The 13,735-nt window shown below is 41.8% G+C and overlaps 1 protein-coding gene and 1 long non-coding RNA gene across 8 annotated transcripts in view; one reads left to right on the top strand and one right to left on the bottom strand.

Moving 5' to 3' along the window:
- LOC141983301 (uncharacterized) overlaps window positions 1–13,735 on the top strand; it is a 56,862-nt gene that overhangs the window by 40,961 nt on the left and 2,166 nt on the right. The window contains exon 2 of the long non-coding RNA XR_012638342.1: window positions 13,127–13,254. This is a non-coding gene — a long non-coding RNA (uncharacterized LOC141983301). The remainder of the gene's footprint in view (window positions 1–13,126; window positions 13,255–13,735) is intronic.
- The window catches only part of DPP6 (dipeptidyl peptidase like 6), a 783,294-nt gene that overhangs the window by 20,297 nt on the left and 749,262 nt on the right, over window positions 1–13,735 (bottom strand). For all 7 annotated transcript variants that reach the window (XM_074946297.1, XM_074946290.1, XM_074946293.1 and 4 more), the window contains one exon: window positions 6,260–6,307. In XM_074946297.1, the coding sequence (XP_074802398.1) occupies window positions 6,260–6,307 (48 nt within the window). The remainder of the gene's footprint in view (window positions 1–6,259; window positions 6,308–13,735) is intronic.

The following is a 13,735-nucleotide window of genomic DNA, read 5'->3' on the forward strand; positions in this document are numbered from 1 at the left end:
TTCCTTGATACAGTGGGTTCTGACAAGGGTTAGTGCCTTTTGATTCTCGTAACCAGAGTCTGGCTGAGGCAGGCTTGATTTATGAACCTCATCTGTGTGTACTGAGGACTCAGCTTCCACATACAAGGACTTTCTCCAGCAGGGGCCCCTCCTTCTGACCCCATCCCTCTTGAAATCTGGACCCCACGAACACTTCATCTTCTGTAAGCTGAGTGTCTGACCCAGAAATTTTTTTCCCTATGAAATGATAATAAACATGGTCTATTTGATCTGGAAGACACTGAGTAAAATATAATGTGGAAACTCCCAACACCAATTACACATTTTATTGACTATAACAGCACTTTAATGACACTTATGCTTATGGATACTACTCCCTCAGGTCCTCCTGAAAATATAATACTGTAGGAAGTTCATAATCACGTTCTGAATCACATTTAGTCATGCCCATCTCCAGTGAATAGAAAAGCAGGCACAGCACAAAAACATGCCGTTACCAGTTAATACATTTCACAGATCTTTCATCAAGTGGCTATAATGGTTCAATGACTATTCAACATGTTTCTGAAAAGCCTGGATCATCTCTATTGAATTCATAACTCCCACAAAAGCTCCAAAGCAACAGACTATTAAGTTTAGTTAAATATTAGGATTCTCATTTAATTATGGCCCACACAACTAGCTTTATCAGCAGAAAGAGGTCTGCCACACAGGGGAGTTCAGTAAAGCCATTTTATTTGTTCATATAATTGCATCCAGAGAAAGGCAGGAACAGAGTGAAGGAAATAAGAAAAGATTGGCACATCTCCTAAAGGACTTTCTTTTCTGCTTTAGGACTACAGGGAACCCTCATCTGTGAAGTACAAATGGTCAGTGTTTAATTAAATGTAAGCACTCTATAATATTTGGCGTGACTCATTGTTATCAGATTATTGCAGAATACTGAGACAAACTCCCTTTATAGAGTAATGGCCTTAAATTAAATGAGTAAATTCAACTGTCATAATTGTCTCCTTTCTTTAGAAGCAACAAAATGCTAGAAAATGAGGAGCCAGGGGAAATGCTAATCAAATGTAGAAATCATGCATTCTAGCAAACAGGATGAGTTTTGTGCACACCTGTATCTAATTACCTGTGCAATAAATACTATACATCTATAACTCTCAATATACATCGACATTCTCAGTATGTTTTATGCCACTTCTGTCAAGTATTTTATTTGCTTTTTCCGTTCCACGACAGCTCTCATGCTATACACATAATAGTCATTTATGACACTGTTTTCAATATCATGAGAGCACTAGAAGGTATATGCTGTTATATGCAGTCAGTCACATCTAAAGCCATGGGAAAATCAAACTATCTATATAAAAGGAAAAAGAAAATGGAGAGAAAAAAACAGCCAAAAAAGGCTCATGAATGTCCAAAAATTAAATCACCTCCATGCTCAAGTCCAAAATCAGGGCCAAATCTTGACTGTTTTAGTCATGCTCTTAGTCTCATTGACATTGACAGAAACATAAAATAAGCAGATTTAAAGCAGGCCATTTTCTCAGTTACTTAAAAGGTAAAATGAAGAAGCTTATTCCAGAAGATCCCCCTCTCCTAGGAGTGGTTCACCCCTTACCTCTTCTGTAAGAAACAAAATGAAAAACTGGCCTAGGTTTAACAGTGACCAAACAATACTGTATGAGTTGCATAAAAACTATACGCTAGGCATGAGGGTGAGATCAGGAATACTATTACTCATTAATGATGAGCTCACATAGCCTTCTTGTAATTGCAGTTCCCAGAGTTATGAAGCAATCCCTGACTTGTGGAAATGTTTCTGACAGCCTAATGCTGTAGCTTCCTAGGACTGGGTAGCCTGAGGAAACACAGAGATTGCCTGGGCTGAAGTTTGGCTTTTTCTATGGCCCTGCTGCTCCTCCCAGTTGCTTCAGATTTACACCAGTGTAACTCCCCTGACTGTAGTGGGACAACTCCTGACTTAAACTGGTGCAAAGGAGGAGTCAGGCCAAAGCCTCCATCAGGGACAAAATGGGTGGATGTCTCATTATAGCTGTAGAGAGCACAGAGAGGCTGAGATGCTGGTAGATACTTATACAGTGTGTTAAGGTTAAAGAAACAGCATGTTTGTAATATGTTCTCAATATTATTTAGCTGACATGTAAAGAGGTATTTTCTGAGCCTCTTTGACTGTTTTAGCATCTAGTATCTATCAGAAAGTACCAGTTGGTATTTGTGCGTTGCAAAAGCTGCATCTTCACCAGGGCCCAGCTCCACACATTGGGAATTCCTTCTGTACTTGGATCTGCTTCTGTCCTGCCTCCACGGCACTGTTTCCATCTGCTCTGCCCTGGATCCCAGAAAGGGAGTTCCACAAGCCTGGGGATAATTACACCATTCTCCCACACCTACCGCTGAAAACAGCAATATATGTGCAGAAAAATAAATGAAGGCCTAGGCTGGAATAAGTTTTCTACACAGCTCAGTCCCTTCTTTAAAGGTAGTTTCAGGGTAGCCATGCTGGGGAACACCCGTTAGGGGTGACTCCCAGAAAGGGTCCCTTGAAGGTTTCAGGGTGTCCAACAGAGCTAGAGGGGGTGGGTGGTGCTGTGCTTCCGGTGGAGATCAGCACAGATCTTGGGGGATCTGCGAGATAAGGCAGAACCCTTCTGTCCATTCCATCTGGGACAAACCCTCCCTATCAGACACAATGATCTGGGGAAACCTCATGGAGTTTCTTTTCCCCACCCCAGATGCTTCTTGCAGGAAGGGGTGATCTGCTCTTGGTTAGCTCCTGCTGCTTGTGTCCGTACTATTCCACCAGGAATGCGTCAGAGAGAAGTGCACCACCTAGCTCTTACCGAGCGCTTTTCATCCAGAATTTCAATATGTTTTACAAAGGAGGTCAGTATCGCTCGCCCCACCTTCCATATGGGGAAACTGAGGCATAGGGCAGTGAAGGGACTTGCCCCAGGTCAGCCAGAAGGCCAGTGGCAGAGCTTGGAATAGAACCCAGGTGTTCTGAATCCCAGCCCAGTGCTCTGTTTTTGCCAAGGCTCTCAGAGATGGGATGCTGCTGATTTCTGTGCTGTCTGTATTAAGAATTTCATCATAAAGAAAACTTTTCATTTTAAACAGTTAATTGGAGATGGGGAAGGGGAATAAATTATGGTTAAATGTACATCACAGGTGGATTTGACCCTTTGAGAGAGAACTGGTCCAGCCCCCCTGTGCCTCATTAACAGCCTCTCAATGGGGCCTGACAGAGGGCTTTACAAAGAGCCAGGAGACCAGGAAACAGGAAGAGGAAACTGTAGCAGAGAGTGAGAAAGGCTCCTGCAGGGAAGATTGTGAGACAAGGGGAGCTGCTCCAGCTAGGAAGGGCTGGGAGTGGCCTGCTTAAGCAGGGAAGTTCCTGAGACACCAGGCAAGTTTCCAGGCAGGAAGACCTGGGCTCAGGTTCTTTGCGGGGGGGAAGGGAGGGGCCATGAGATGGCAGGGAGTTTTGAGACAGTACCTCAGAAAGGAGGAGCTGTGCCCAGTTTAAGGTGAAGGGTGGGAAAGAGAAGACTTTTTGTGTTGTTTTTAGCTTTTTTGCCAATAAAACCAGGCTGAAAGGAAGGGTATTATTGAACACGGAGAAGTCCGAGTTATTTGAGGAACCAAGAGGGGAAACTGAGGCAGGCCACATGGCGGGACTCAGAAGGCATCGGACTCTGTTACAGTGTACAATATATCTTCCTTGGCAATCTCCCAAATGAAGCACACTATTTTACTCAGTGCTTATAGCTTAACAACAAAAGTTACAATATATATCAAATAGGACATTTTCCACTCTGATTCACCCTCTTATATTTCCGTTAAACCATACGACAAGCAAACCTTGATTTTATTTATGCTTTTCCCCCAAACACCCATATGAATCTAAACTACATGCCTTCTCCAGCCATAACTTTACCCAGTCACAGTTGCATTCTTACAGGAAAAAGAAAAGGAGTACTTGTGGCACCTTAGAGACTAACCAATTTATTTGACCATAGTTTATGCTCAAATAAATTGGTTAGTCTCTAAGGTGCCACAAGTACTCCTTTTCTTTTTGCGAATACAGACTAACACGGCTGTTACTCTGAAACCTGTTCTTACAGGAAGAGATTTTAAATCATTCAGCTACACATCTGTGGCTGTGCCCTGCCAGCTCTGCTTATGTACAAGACTCTTCTGGTGGGGTGTGGAGAGAAGTAGTTGAACGGCACATTGTCAGCAAAGCACATTGAGAGAGCAGGAAGAATGAAATCACACATACACACACGCAACGTTGAAACAACAGGTGGAAGCCTTGTGTTTTTCTTTACACATCATGATACTGCATCGGGCCTGATCCTGTTTTCAATGGGAGATTTACCTGAGCAAGGAGTACAGGATCAGGTCCATAAAGACAATGTTAGGGTGTGTCTACACTTTGAGCTGGAGGTGTAATTCCCAGCTCAAGGAGACATACCCACACTAGCTCTGATCAAGCTAGCGCACTAAAAACAGAGTGTAGCCACAGCAGAGGGAATGGTGGGAGGGGTTAGCCACCTCAAGTACGCTAGCCCCTCCCACTGCTTGCGTCACCCTGGCTACACTAGCTTGAGCAGAGTGAATGCAGGTTTGTCTCCTTGAGCTGGCAATCACCCCCCAGCTCAAAGTGTAGGCACACCCTAAGATTGCTCAAGTCTAGGGTTGTTATTTGATAAAACCCTTGGCTTCACAGTTTCTTCCATGCTATTCTCTATGCTTGGAACAACCGCCCAGAGTTGGGAATAGAATCCAGAACTCCGTAGTCCAAGTCTGGTGATTGAATCAATAGATAACTGCCCCCCACCACACACACACTTGGTAGGTACGTATGGTAATGGCTTTTATCACTCCATCAACTGGTTGTTAAACATGTCTTTTCCATGATGACATAGTATGAGATTAATGAAAGAATAACAAGGAGATATATTTGGATTGTGCAACTCTCTGCAACTGTAATGATGACTGGGATTTCCAATTTGCTTTTGATCAGCAAACATATAAGTAAAATTTCTAGAAATATTTCTCTGAAGGTAACTGCAGAAATTAAACTGCAATGGTCTGAGTGATGGCCTAGCATGCAGGAGACCTGGGTACAGTTCCTTGCTCCACCGCAGACTTCCTGTGTGACCTGGGCAAGTCACTTAGCCTCTCTGTGCCTCAGTCCCCATCTGTAAAATGGGGATAATGGCAGTGCCCTATCGCACAGGGCTGTTGTGAGGATAAATACATTAATGATTGTGAGGTGCTCAGGCACTACAGTAATGGAGGCCAAGTAAGTACTTAGCTACAATGTTATCCACCTACGTGCCACTAGAATAAATAACTCAGGAGCAAATTCTCAAAGACACAAATGGAAGTTAGGGTCTCAACTCCCACTGGCTTTCAGTAGGAGTTGAGCCCCAAACTGCCTTTTGTGCCCTTGAAAATCATTTCCCTTAGTAATTCTTACAACTGTTCATTACTACTTGAAAGCTGACAGCGAGCAGAATAACAAATCCAATAGCCATTGGATACGGTGCTCCAAAACCTGGTTAGTTTGCTCATGTGTTCAGCCCGTAATTTTAAGTCTGGAGTAAGAACTGCCAGTGAAGCTCAGGTGTGGTTGCACTTAGTTTACTATGGCGGTGTGACCCCTGGAGACGACAGTTCCAGGAGGCGATGCTCCATCTGGCTGGGAGCTACATCTGCTCAGCTTTGGGCCACATTCCACAGTAAAGATAAGCACTGTCGGATGCAACTTGTGGTCTCTGCTGGCTACACTTCCCCAGCAGTCTGTTATTAATGCTTATTATTTGTACTACAGTCATGCCTAGGGCTCCTCTCAGCAACCAGGGCTCCCCGTCCTAGAGGCTGTACAAACCCTTACTGAAAGATAGCCCTTTTCAGACTAGGCTCCAAAAACATGCAACAGGTAGATAAAACACACAGCAGGGGAGGAGAGGACGAGGTAACATTAAAACATGCACATTGCGCATCTAGCACAATGAGCTTTACTCAAGGCACACAACCTGCCTTGCAATCTGCTCAGTATAATATACATTAGTTTCAACCCTTCAGCTCCAGCTAAGATGTCTGTGTGGCCCACAAAGTCTGGGTACTCCCTGTTGAAAGTAATGGAGAATGGCTGTATTTTATTACATTGCCTGACTGCTTTTCTTTGAGGACATACAAAATACAGCACAGTACTTACTTTGTTTATCCGTCGTGTTGTGAACAGTCACAATTGGAACTCTTGGACCTAGAAAAGAAGGGGAAAGAAAGGCATTTGGTTAAAATACACACACACATATATATGTGTACATGTAAACCTGTTTTTGAATCCCTTGAAGTTGGAGGCTCCTGAGAATTACGTGTCATGGAAGAGTAATCTAAAAAGCAAATCACCCAGGTATGCACAGCAGTCTATGAATAAATGACAGCACTGTAGACTCCAAGACATGGGAGGTTTCAAGGCCCTTTCCCATTGGGACAATAAATGCATCTCTCTCTAATTTGTAAATATTTTAATTAGCACAAACACAATTAAATCATTTGCTTTTTAATTTATTCTAATGACACACAAACATCACTGCACAGAACGTTTACATTTTATGTGCCCTGGCTAATAGTTGCTGTTACATAGATGCTGTATGTTTTTTAAAATCAAACACCAGGTACGTTCCAATAATACAAAAGGTTCACCCTAGAACTGCAGTGCATAGCTGTGTGCAATATGATATCAGTCAGTTTGTAAAGAGGAGGAGTATTATTTAATATTTATATTGAGGTAGCATCAAAAGGCCACAACCAGTGTGCTTAAGTGCTGTACAAATTGTGGTAAGTGCTGTACCAACACCTGCCAACTGCAGGGAGTGATTTTCTCAGAGAAGTTGGCCATAACTCTGCAGGAGAACTGGCAGTGAAGTCTAAATCCTGCCCTTTGTTGCTGGAGGAGTCGTGTGGGAAGGTATGTTGAGGAGTGGTAGGGATAGGGGCAGAAAGGTGGGAACCGCCATACTAGTTCATACCAGCAGTTCAACAAGCCCAATATCCTGTCACTGGCAGTGTTGATGAGGAAGAAACCCCATAATGGATAAACTAGCTTATGTTCCTTGTCTTCTCCCATTACTGCACCCAGGCAATAGGAAGAGGGAACAATAACACGGAGTGGATCACAGCAGCAAGGGGATAGTGGCCATACTCCCAGCCACCCTGTGTGCACACTATGGTTGGCAGTAGAATACATGCTAGCTTTATGGAAAGACAGTAAGATGCTCCTGGCAACACTTTCCATCCTGAACCTTTCTGTGGCACTGGCTACAGTGCCAGGTTCGTGGTCAGTACTGCTCCCTTCCCTGCAGCTGGTGCAGGCTCAACTCTTAGTGGCATGGTTTTGCTAGAAGCACATACAGTGTATATTTCCAATTCAAATCATGCATGCTATGTGGCTGTGCAAGCTGCTGAGGTTGCAATGTTTAAATCTGGCTGTGTAGGGAAACCCAGCAGAAGGCTTGTCAGAAACCTTATCCCACCACTGTCTTTAAGGTGGCATTGGAAGGGGCTCATTTTGGCATTTCCCCTTGTGCTGATAATTTCAAATGTCAAGTGATCTGCAGGGCGCAGCACGCTCTGAGTTGCATGGCCAGTAAGCACGTGGAAAGTGAGCTGGAGATACGCTTTAACAATTGTACAGCTAAGGGCTCGATCCGTTAAAAGTGCTGAAAACTCTGGCACCCACCCAGCAATGCACTTAGGCATGGGATTAATTTTAAGCACATGAGCAGTCCCACTGAAATTAACTGACCTTCAATTTGGAAGGTTCTCGGCACTTTGCAGGATCAATCCCTGAAGTACACATTCAAGATTAAAAATAAAAACAACAAATCCATTCAGCAGCACCATTGTTTCTTTGTTTTCCCTGCATCGGAGTGTTCCAAGGGCAGCTGTGGCCAGAGGAGGTCCTGGTAGAATGGCTCTACTGGAACTCAGCTGCCAGGAAATATACTGGAGTAGGTTGCCCGGGATCCAGAGCTGCTATGGAGACACAGGGGTCTTGTCTCCTGCAGATCACTCAGAATCCCTTTGTGCTTGGGATAGAAGTGTAGCGTGTTCCATACCAGAGGCAAACCCTGCCCACTGCTAATGACATGAGGGATATGTTGCAGAGTTGCCCAGCTTCTTAGTCCCCTACTGTGGGTGCTACCAGGAGAGGATGGCGGGTTCCAGCTGACAGGCCAAGATTTTCAAAAGCGACTAAATTATTTTGGGTGGCCAACTTAACCACCTCAGAGGCGCCTGATTTTCGGATGGTGCTCAGCATTCGCCCTTGGAGAACCTTTCCCTTTTAAGGTGTCTCAACTTCAGCGCCCCAAAACTTGAAGCACCCACAATCATTTGTCACTTTTTTCTAAACAAAAAATGATCAGGGACAGAAAACCGAACATTTTTAGTTTTTCACTGCAAAATCAGAAAATTTCTATGGTCAGGTCTATGCTAGAAAAGATTTACCAGTATAACTGTATTGGTACAGCCATGCCAGCAAACCCTCCTCGTGTAGGTGCAGCATATCCTAGCAGAAAAGAGCTTTTGTCAGTATAGCTTATACTGGTTTGGTAATCGATATAAGCTATACATGAAAAAAGCACTTTTATGCCAGCACTACTGCGTCTACACAAGAGCTATATCTATGTCCTTTTAAAAAAAACCCTGCATCCTAACCAACATTATTCTGCCAGCAAAAGTGTACACCTAGCCTATAAAAAATTTTGAAAAACCAAACAAAACTATTTTTTTACTTTTCGTTCTGAAATTTTCATGCAAAATACTTATCGTTTTCTGATTAGCGCTAGTGCTTTACATGCAATATAAAAATACATGGGCTATGATGTGCCTTTTGACACAGAAAATACTAGATTTAATGTTGTTGAGGACTACAGCACTGTATGCATTGCAGAAAGGGACAAAGTAACACAAAAGTGTGGTATTTTTTTCTTCATAGAGAACACAAGGAATCAATCAAATTAAGTGGATCAGATCCTGATGTCAATTACACTGCTGTAAATCAAACACCAACTGTGTTAAAGGCAATGCTGTTACTCCAGATTTACACCAGTGTAAATGAGATCAGGTTCTGATATAGAGAAAACATACTGTTGCCAAATTTATATGTTTCTTCATTTCAGACAGGTTTGCCATTTGTGCAGCACAGATATGAATGAAGGCACAGTAGGTTTATTCATTGTACAGTTTGACTGATATGGCTGGTCTGATTCTCAGCCCCTGTCAACAGCGAACTTTCTTCATTAACAAAGTGATTCCTTCATTCTTTGTTTGCTAAATGGTTTCAGAATGAAATGGAATCATCACAGAGCATGGAAAGAGGCTAGTAATTTTGTTTTGTTGGTAGCAAGCTAAATAGAAAGTCGATTTCAAACACAGTGCTAAATATTACTGGAGAGGGTGGTGCAGCTTTTCAGTTACTGATATACAATGACATACTAAACATATTGATTTATAAAGCTTCTCCTCCCCCCCATCACCAAACCAAGGCTTTTAGAGTGAAACTAAGTTAAAGTACTGTTCAAATAGGGCCTGATCAAATTTCCATTGAGGACAATGGGAGTCTTTCAATTCACTTCAGTGGAAGCTGGATCAGTCTCTTACTAATAAAGATATCCCTTATACAAAGAAGAGAATGCAAGTGAGAAACATGATGTAAATTCTGATTTCTCTTTCTGTACCTCTTTGTGCTAGCATTGGCAACACTGTGAGAAGTCAAAAGATAAATAGTAACAATCCAGTTATGTAGTTTAGCAACAATACATATATTATGTATAATTTTATTTGGGTGGTCTCTCTCTCTCTGTTGCCCTCCACCCAAACAAATTTTATAAAGCTAAGCAAAGCTCCCACCCAGGTTCTCATTTCATGGTAATATCAAATAAAGGCATTTGAAAAAAATATATCCACAATCCAAAAGAATTAGAGTACTCAATTGTGGTTTGTTTGTTTTTTGCAAGTGGAAAAAAATGGTAATGGTCAACATAGTATATTGAATAGAGTCACCCAGTTAATCTGAGACTTTATTCCTGACCATTTAGTTAAGTATTCCTCATAATTCCATCTGTTAGATATGGCCAGGGTATAAGTTTTCAAGAAAAAAAACCCTATAATTTCAGGCACGAAGTAAATAATCTTGTTCACTGTTGACTTTTAAACTAAGTTGAACAAACCAGTTTAGAAATTAGCCTAGTTAAAAATGTGGAAAATTGTTAAATGTAACTGTTTTTTACCACACACAATGCGCTAAGTGGCTAATGTCTACCATTGCGGAGTTGAATTCTGGAAATTATATAGTGTATGTTCATTAGCCGCCTTCCCATACTTTAATTTTAAACCTATAATGATGTGACAGTTACAATACACACACCATCTGGCAAATGCCATCCGCTGTCATTTACAGATCTAACAGTGAAATCTAATTTGTTCGATGAAATATTCAGAGATGACAGAAACAGAGCGAGGGCACAGTTTGCACGGTACTGTCTCTCTCTCTGGAGCCCTTTCAAGTGGAAGTTTGATTGGGACTCCTGAGTCCTGACATATTCCACTTATTTATTAATTTTTTTAAATAAGTACTGATGTATGGGAGTGTTCCCCCTTCTCCCTGCTATATACCAGGGCCTGGTTCTGCTTTCAGTTAGGCCCTGAATAAACAAAGCACTTAAGTACTGTATATGCCTAAATCCCAATAAGATTTAAGCATATGCTTAAATTAAGCACTTGTTTAAGTACTTTGCCAAATACAGATGGCCTTAGGCATGTGCTTAAAGTTAAGCATGTACTTTAGTGCTTCACTGCATGGGAGCTTAGCACCTGTGACAGTCTGATTCTGAGAGATACTGAGGCCTTTAGTACCCACCCATTGTCTTCAGGGTGAGTTGAAGGCACTCAGCACTTCACAGGATCGAGTCCAGAATCAAGAGTAGCAAATTCATGTAAATCAGTGGAATTCCATCAGGGTAAAAGCGGTGCAAAGAAGATCAGAATTAGGCCAAAATAATCCAAGACTATATCAAACTTCTTATTGTGGGCCAGAATGGAGCCTCCCACTCATTGCATGGCCCACGAAAAGCCAAACACCTTCACAGGCCGTAGGGAAGTGCAGGGATTGGGGGTGCCCAGTGACTGAAAGGGGGTGGGAAAGAAGCATAGTCATGGAACGATACAGCAATTATCAATCTGCAGAGTGTGCTTTCCCACCAGTATCAAAAGGAAGCCAATATAACATGGGTTTGTCGTATAAACAGACTGTTTCTCCTCTCACTGGCTCCAGTTTTACATCAATATAACCCCACTGACTCCAGAGTCACTGACGTCTCCATTCCTGATTTACATTTGGCATAGGTGAGGGGGGAATCAGGCCCGAAGATTTTCACTAGGGAACATGCACATGAAATGTAATATGCTGGGTGTTCCTAAATGGTACTGTAGTTAATGATCCTATATCAATCCATAACTACAGAAACAGGATTTCAATTAATAAAACTAATAATTTGGCTTTCTCACATAGCCTTTCATGCAAACACAATCACAGTCCTTACCCATGCTGGAAGTAACATTAAGCCACGTCACCATAATGACAAGGGCAAATTAATCAGAGAGCAGTTTTAAACCAAACAAAAGGAAGTAATTCTTTACAGAATGCGGAATCAACCTGTGGAACTCATCGTCAGGGGATGTTTTGAAGGTGAAAAGTATAACCAGGTTCAAAAAAGACTTGGATATGTTCATGGAGGATAGGTCCATCAATGGCCATTAGCTAGGATGGTCAAGGACGCAACCCCATGCTCCAGAAATCTCTAAACCTCTGAATGCCAGAAGCTGGGACTGGATGACGGGATGGATCACTCGAAATTGGCCAGTTCTGTTCATTCCCATCTGGGCCACTGTCAGACAGGATACTGGGCTAAAAGGACCATTGGTCTGACCCAGTATAGATGTTCTTATGTTATAAATTTAGAGTACTGTATGTACTGTACTGGCAATATTCTGAAAATAAGTATGAACAGAATAACTGAGTAATTTGACAAGAAAAAGCTAGTGACCATGGCACATTTTTAAAGCAGCTTTTATCGTTATTCTCAATGGGAAATTCAGTTTTAAAACTGACACCAAGAGACAATCCTAGGTGTTTAGGTGGAAAAGAATAGATTGCTAAATTAAAAACCAAAAACTCACATTCTGTCACACAACACCTCCACGAGCAAAATGTTTGTCATGCGTTCATACAGAAACCTTGTGAGAGAGTTTTGAAAATGTTTCTGATTCTTCCATGCTCTGAGCAGCATGACAAAAATTTGACAATTCAAAATTAAAATTAAACAGCAACCACAAAAAGATATAAAATTGCAAAAGAAAAATAATCAAGAATATATATATATATATATATATATATATATATATATATTTTTTTTAAAAGTAAGAGATGCTGCTTGTCCTATTCTTTTCATCTGTATTCTCTCAGAGGCTTCACTGTGGCAGATAATTTCAGACCAGAAGCTAAATTCACAGTGTGTAAACAATGAAAATTCAAATGGTCTCTCCCAGCACCACCAGCATATCTCTTAAGCGCTGATGAATGATTTAAAAGAGCAGCTGCAAACAATGTGAACCGAGAGGGTCTGGCTCTGCAGAAGTGAGATAATTGGCATCAGCCATCTCCGCGTACAGATTCCAGATCTCTTTATTTGCTAATTCATGAATTATTTATACATAATGCATAAAGTTCATACATCGGGTGATATTATCATACTAATAAATAAAGGCATGGGGAGTCTTCTGAGCCACTGCTTATAATTAAAATCTTTGTCCGGTCAACAGTATTGCCTAGTCAGTGCCACAGACAAATTTTCCTGATATTTTGTTGTGCAACCTTGTTATCACAAACATCAAACAGAGATTTATGCTTCTATTCACCCTCTCTCAAGACATTTCATTTTTTAATCTTTACTTTCTTATCTGTGTCTAGTCTGGAAAAATAATCATCACTCCTGTCTTGTTTTAATGCAACATACAGTGAGGTGTTCATTCAACACTGATGGGGCTGCAGGCTTCTGTACTACTGTATGGAGATACTGTGCTTACGTGCTTGAAGTACAGACGCACCTACTTGTCCAGATAAAGAAGAGTCTGGAGGGCAACTGAGTGAGTAAAATTTAAACAAGTATTGACCCTGGATCCTGTAAGCACTCAGGAACCTGAGTTACGTTACATCTATGAATATCCCCATTGAGCTCATTGAGAGATTACTGACGTGAATAAGCATTTGTGGGATCAGGGCAGTTTGAAAAAAATCCAGGTTTTCTGGAAAATAAACCAGTTTCACAGATAATCGGAGAGATTTTGTGAGGAGCCAGTTTTGCTGCAGGAAAATGGCTGGGCAGGTGCCTGTGATGGTATCAGTGCCCTCAGGAGCAACTTGGATGGCTCTTTCTCCTCTCCAGTCACACACTGATCTGAGATCTCTCGCCTATCAAGTGATCTGTGGCCATGGTTTTAATATTTGTAGGTAGCTGTAAGGAGGAATCTGAATAATTTGCGATCCTTAGGAAAAGTCATTGGCACTTTCACACACTCCCAGTGATCAGGTCAGATGGAAAAGGGCCCCTAAACCAGGGGCACATGC

Source organism: Natator depressus, chromosome 2 (assembly GCF_965152275.1).
Source record: "Natator depressus isolate rNatDep1 chromosome 2, rNatDep2.hap1, whole genome shotgun sequence".
Lineage (NCBI taxonomy): Eukaryota > Metazoa > Chordata > Testudines > Cheloniidae > Natator > Natator depressus.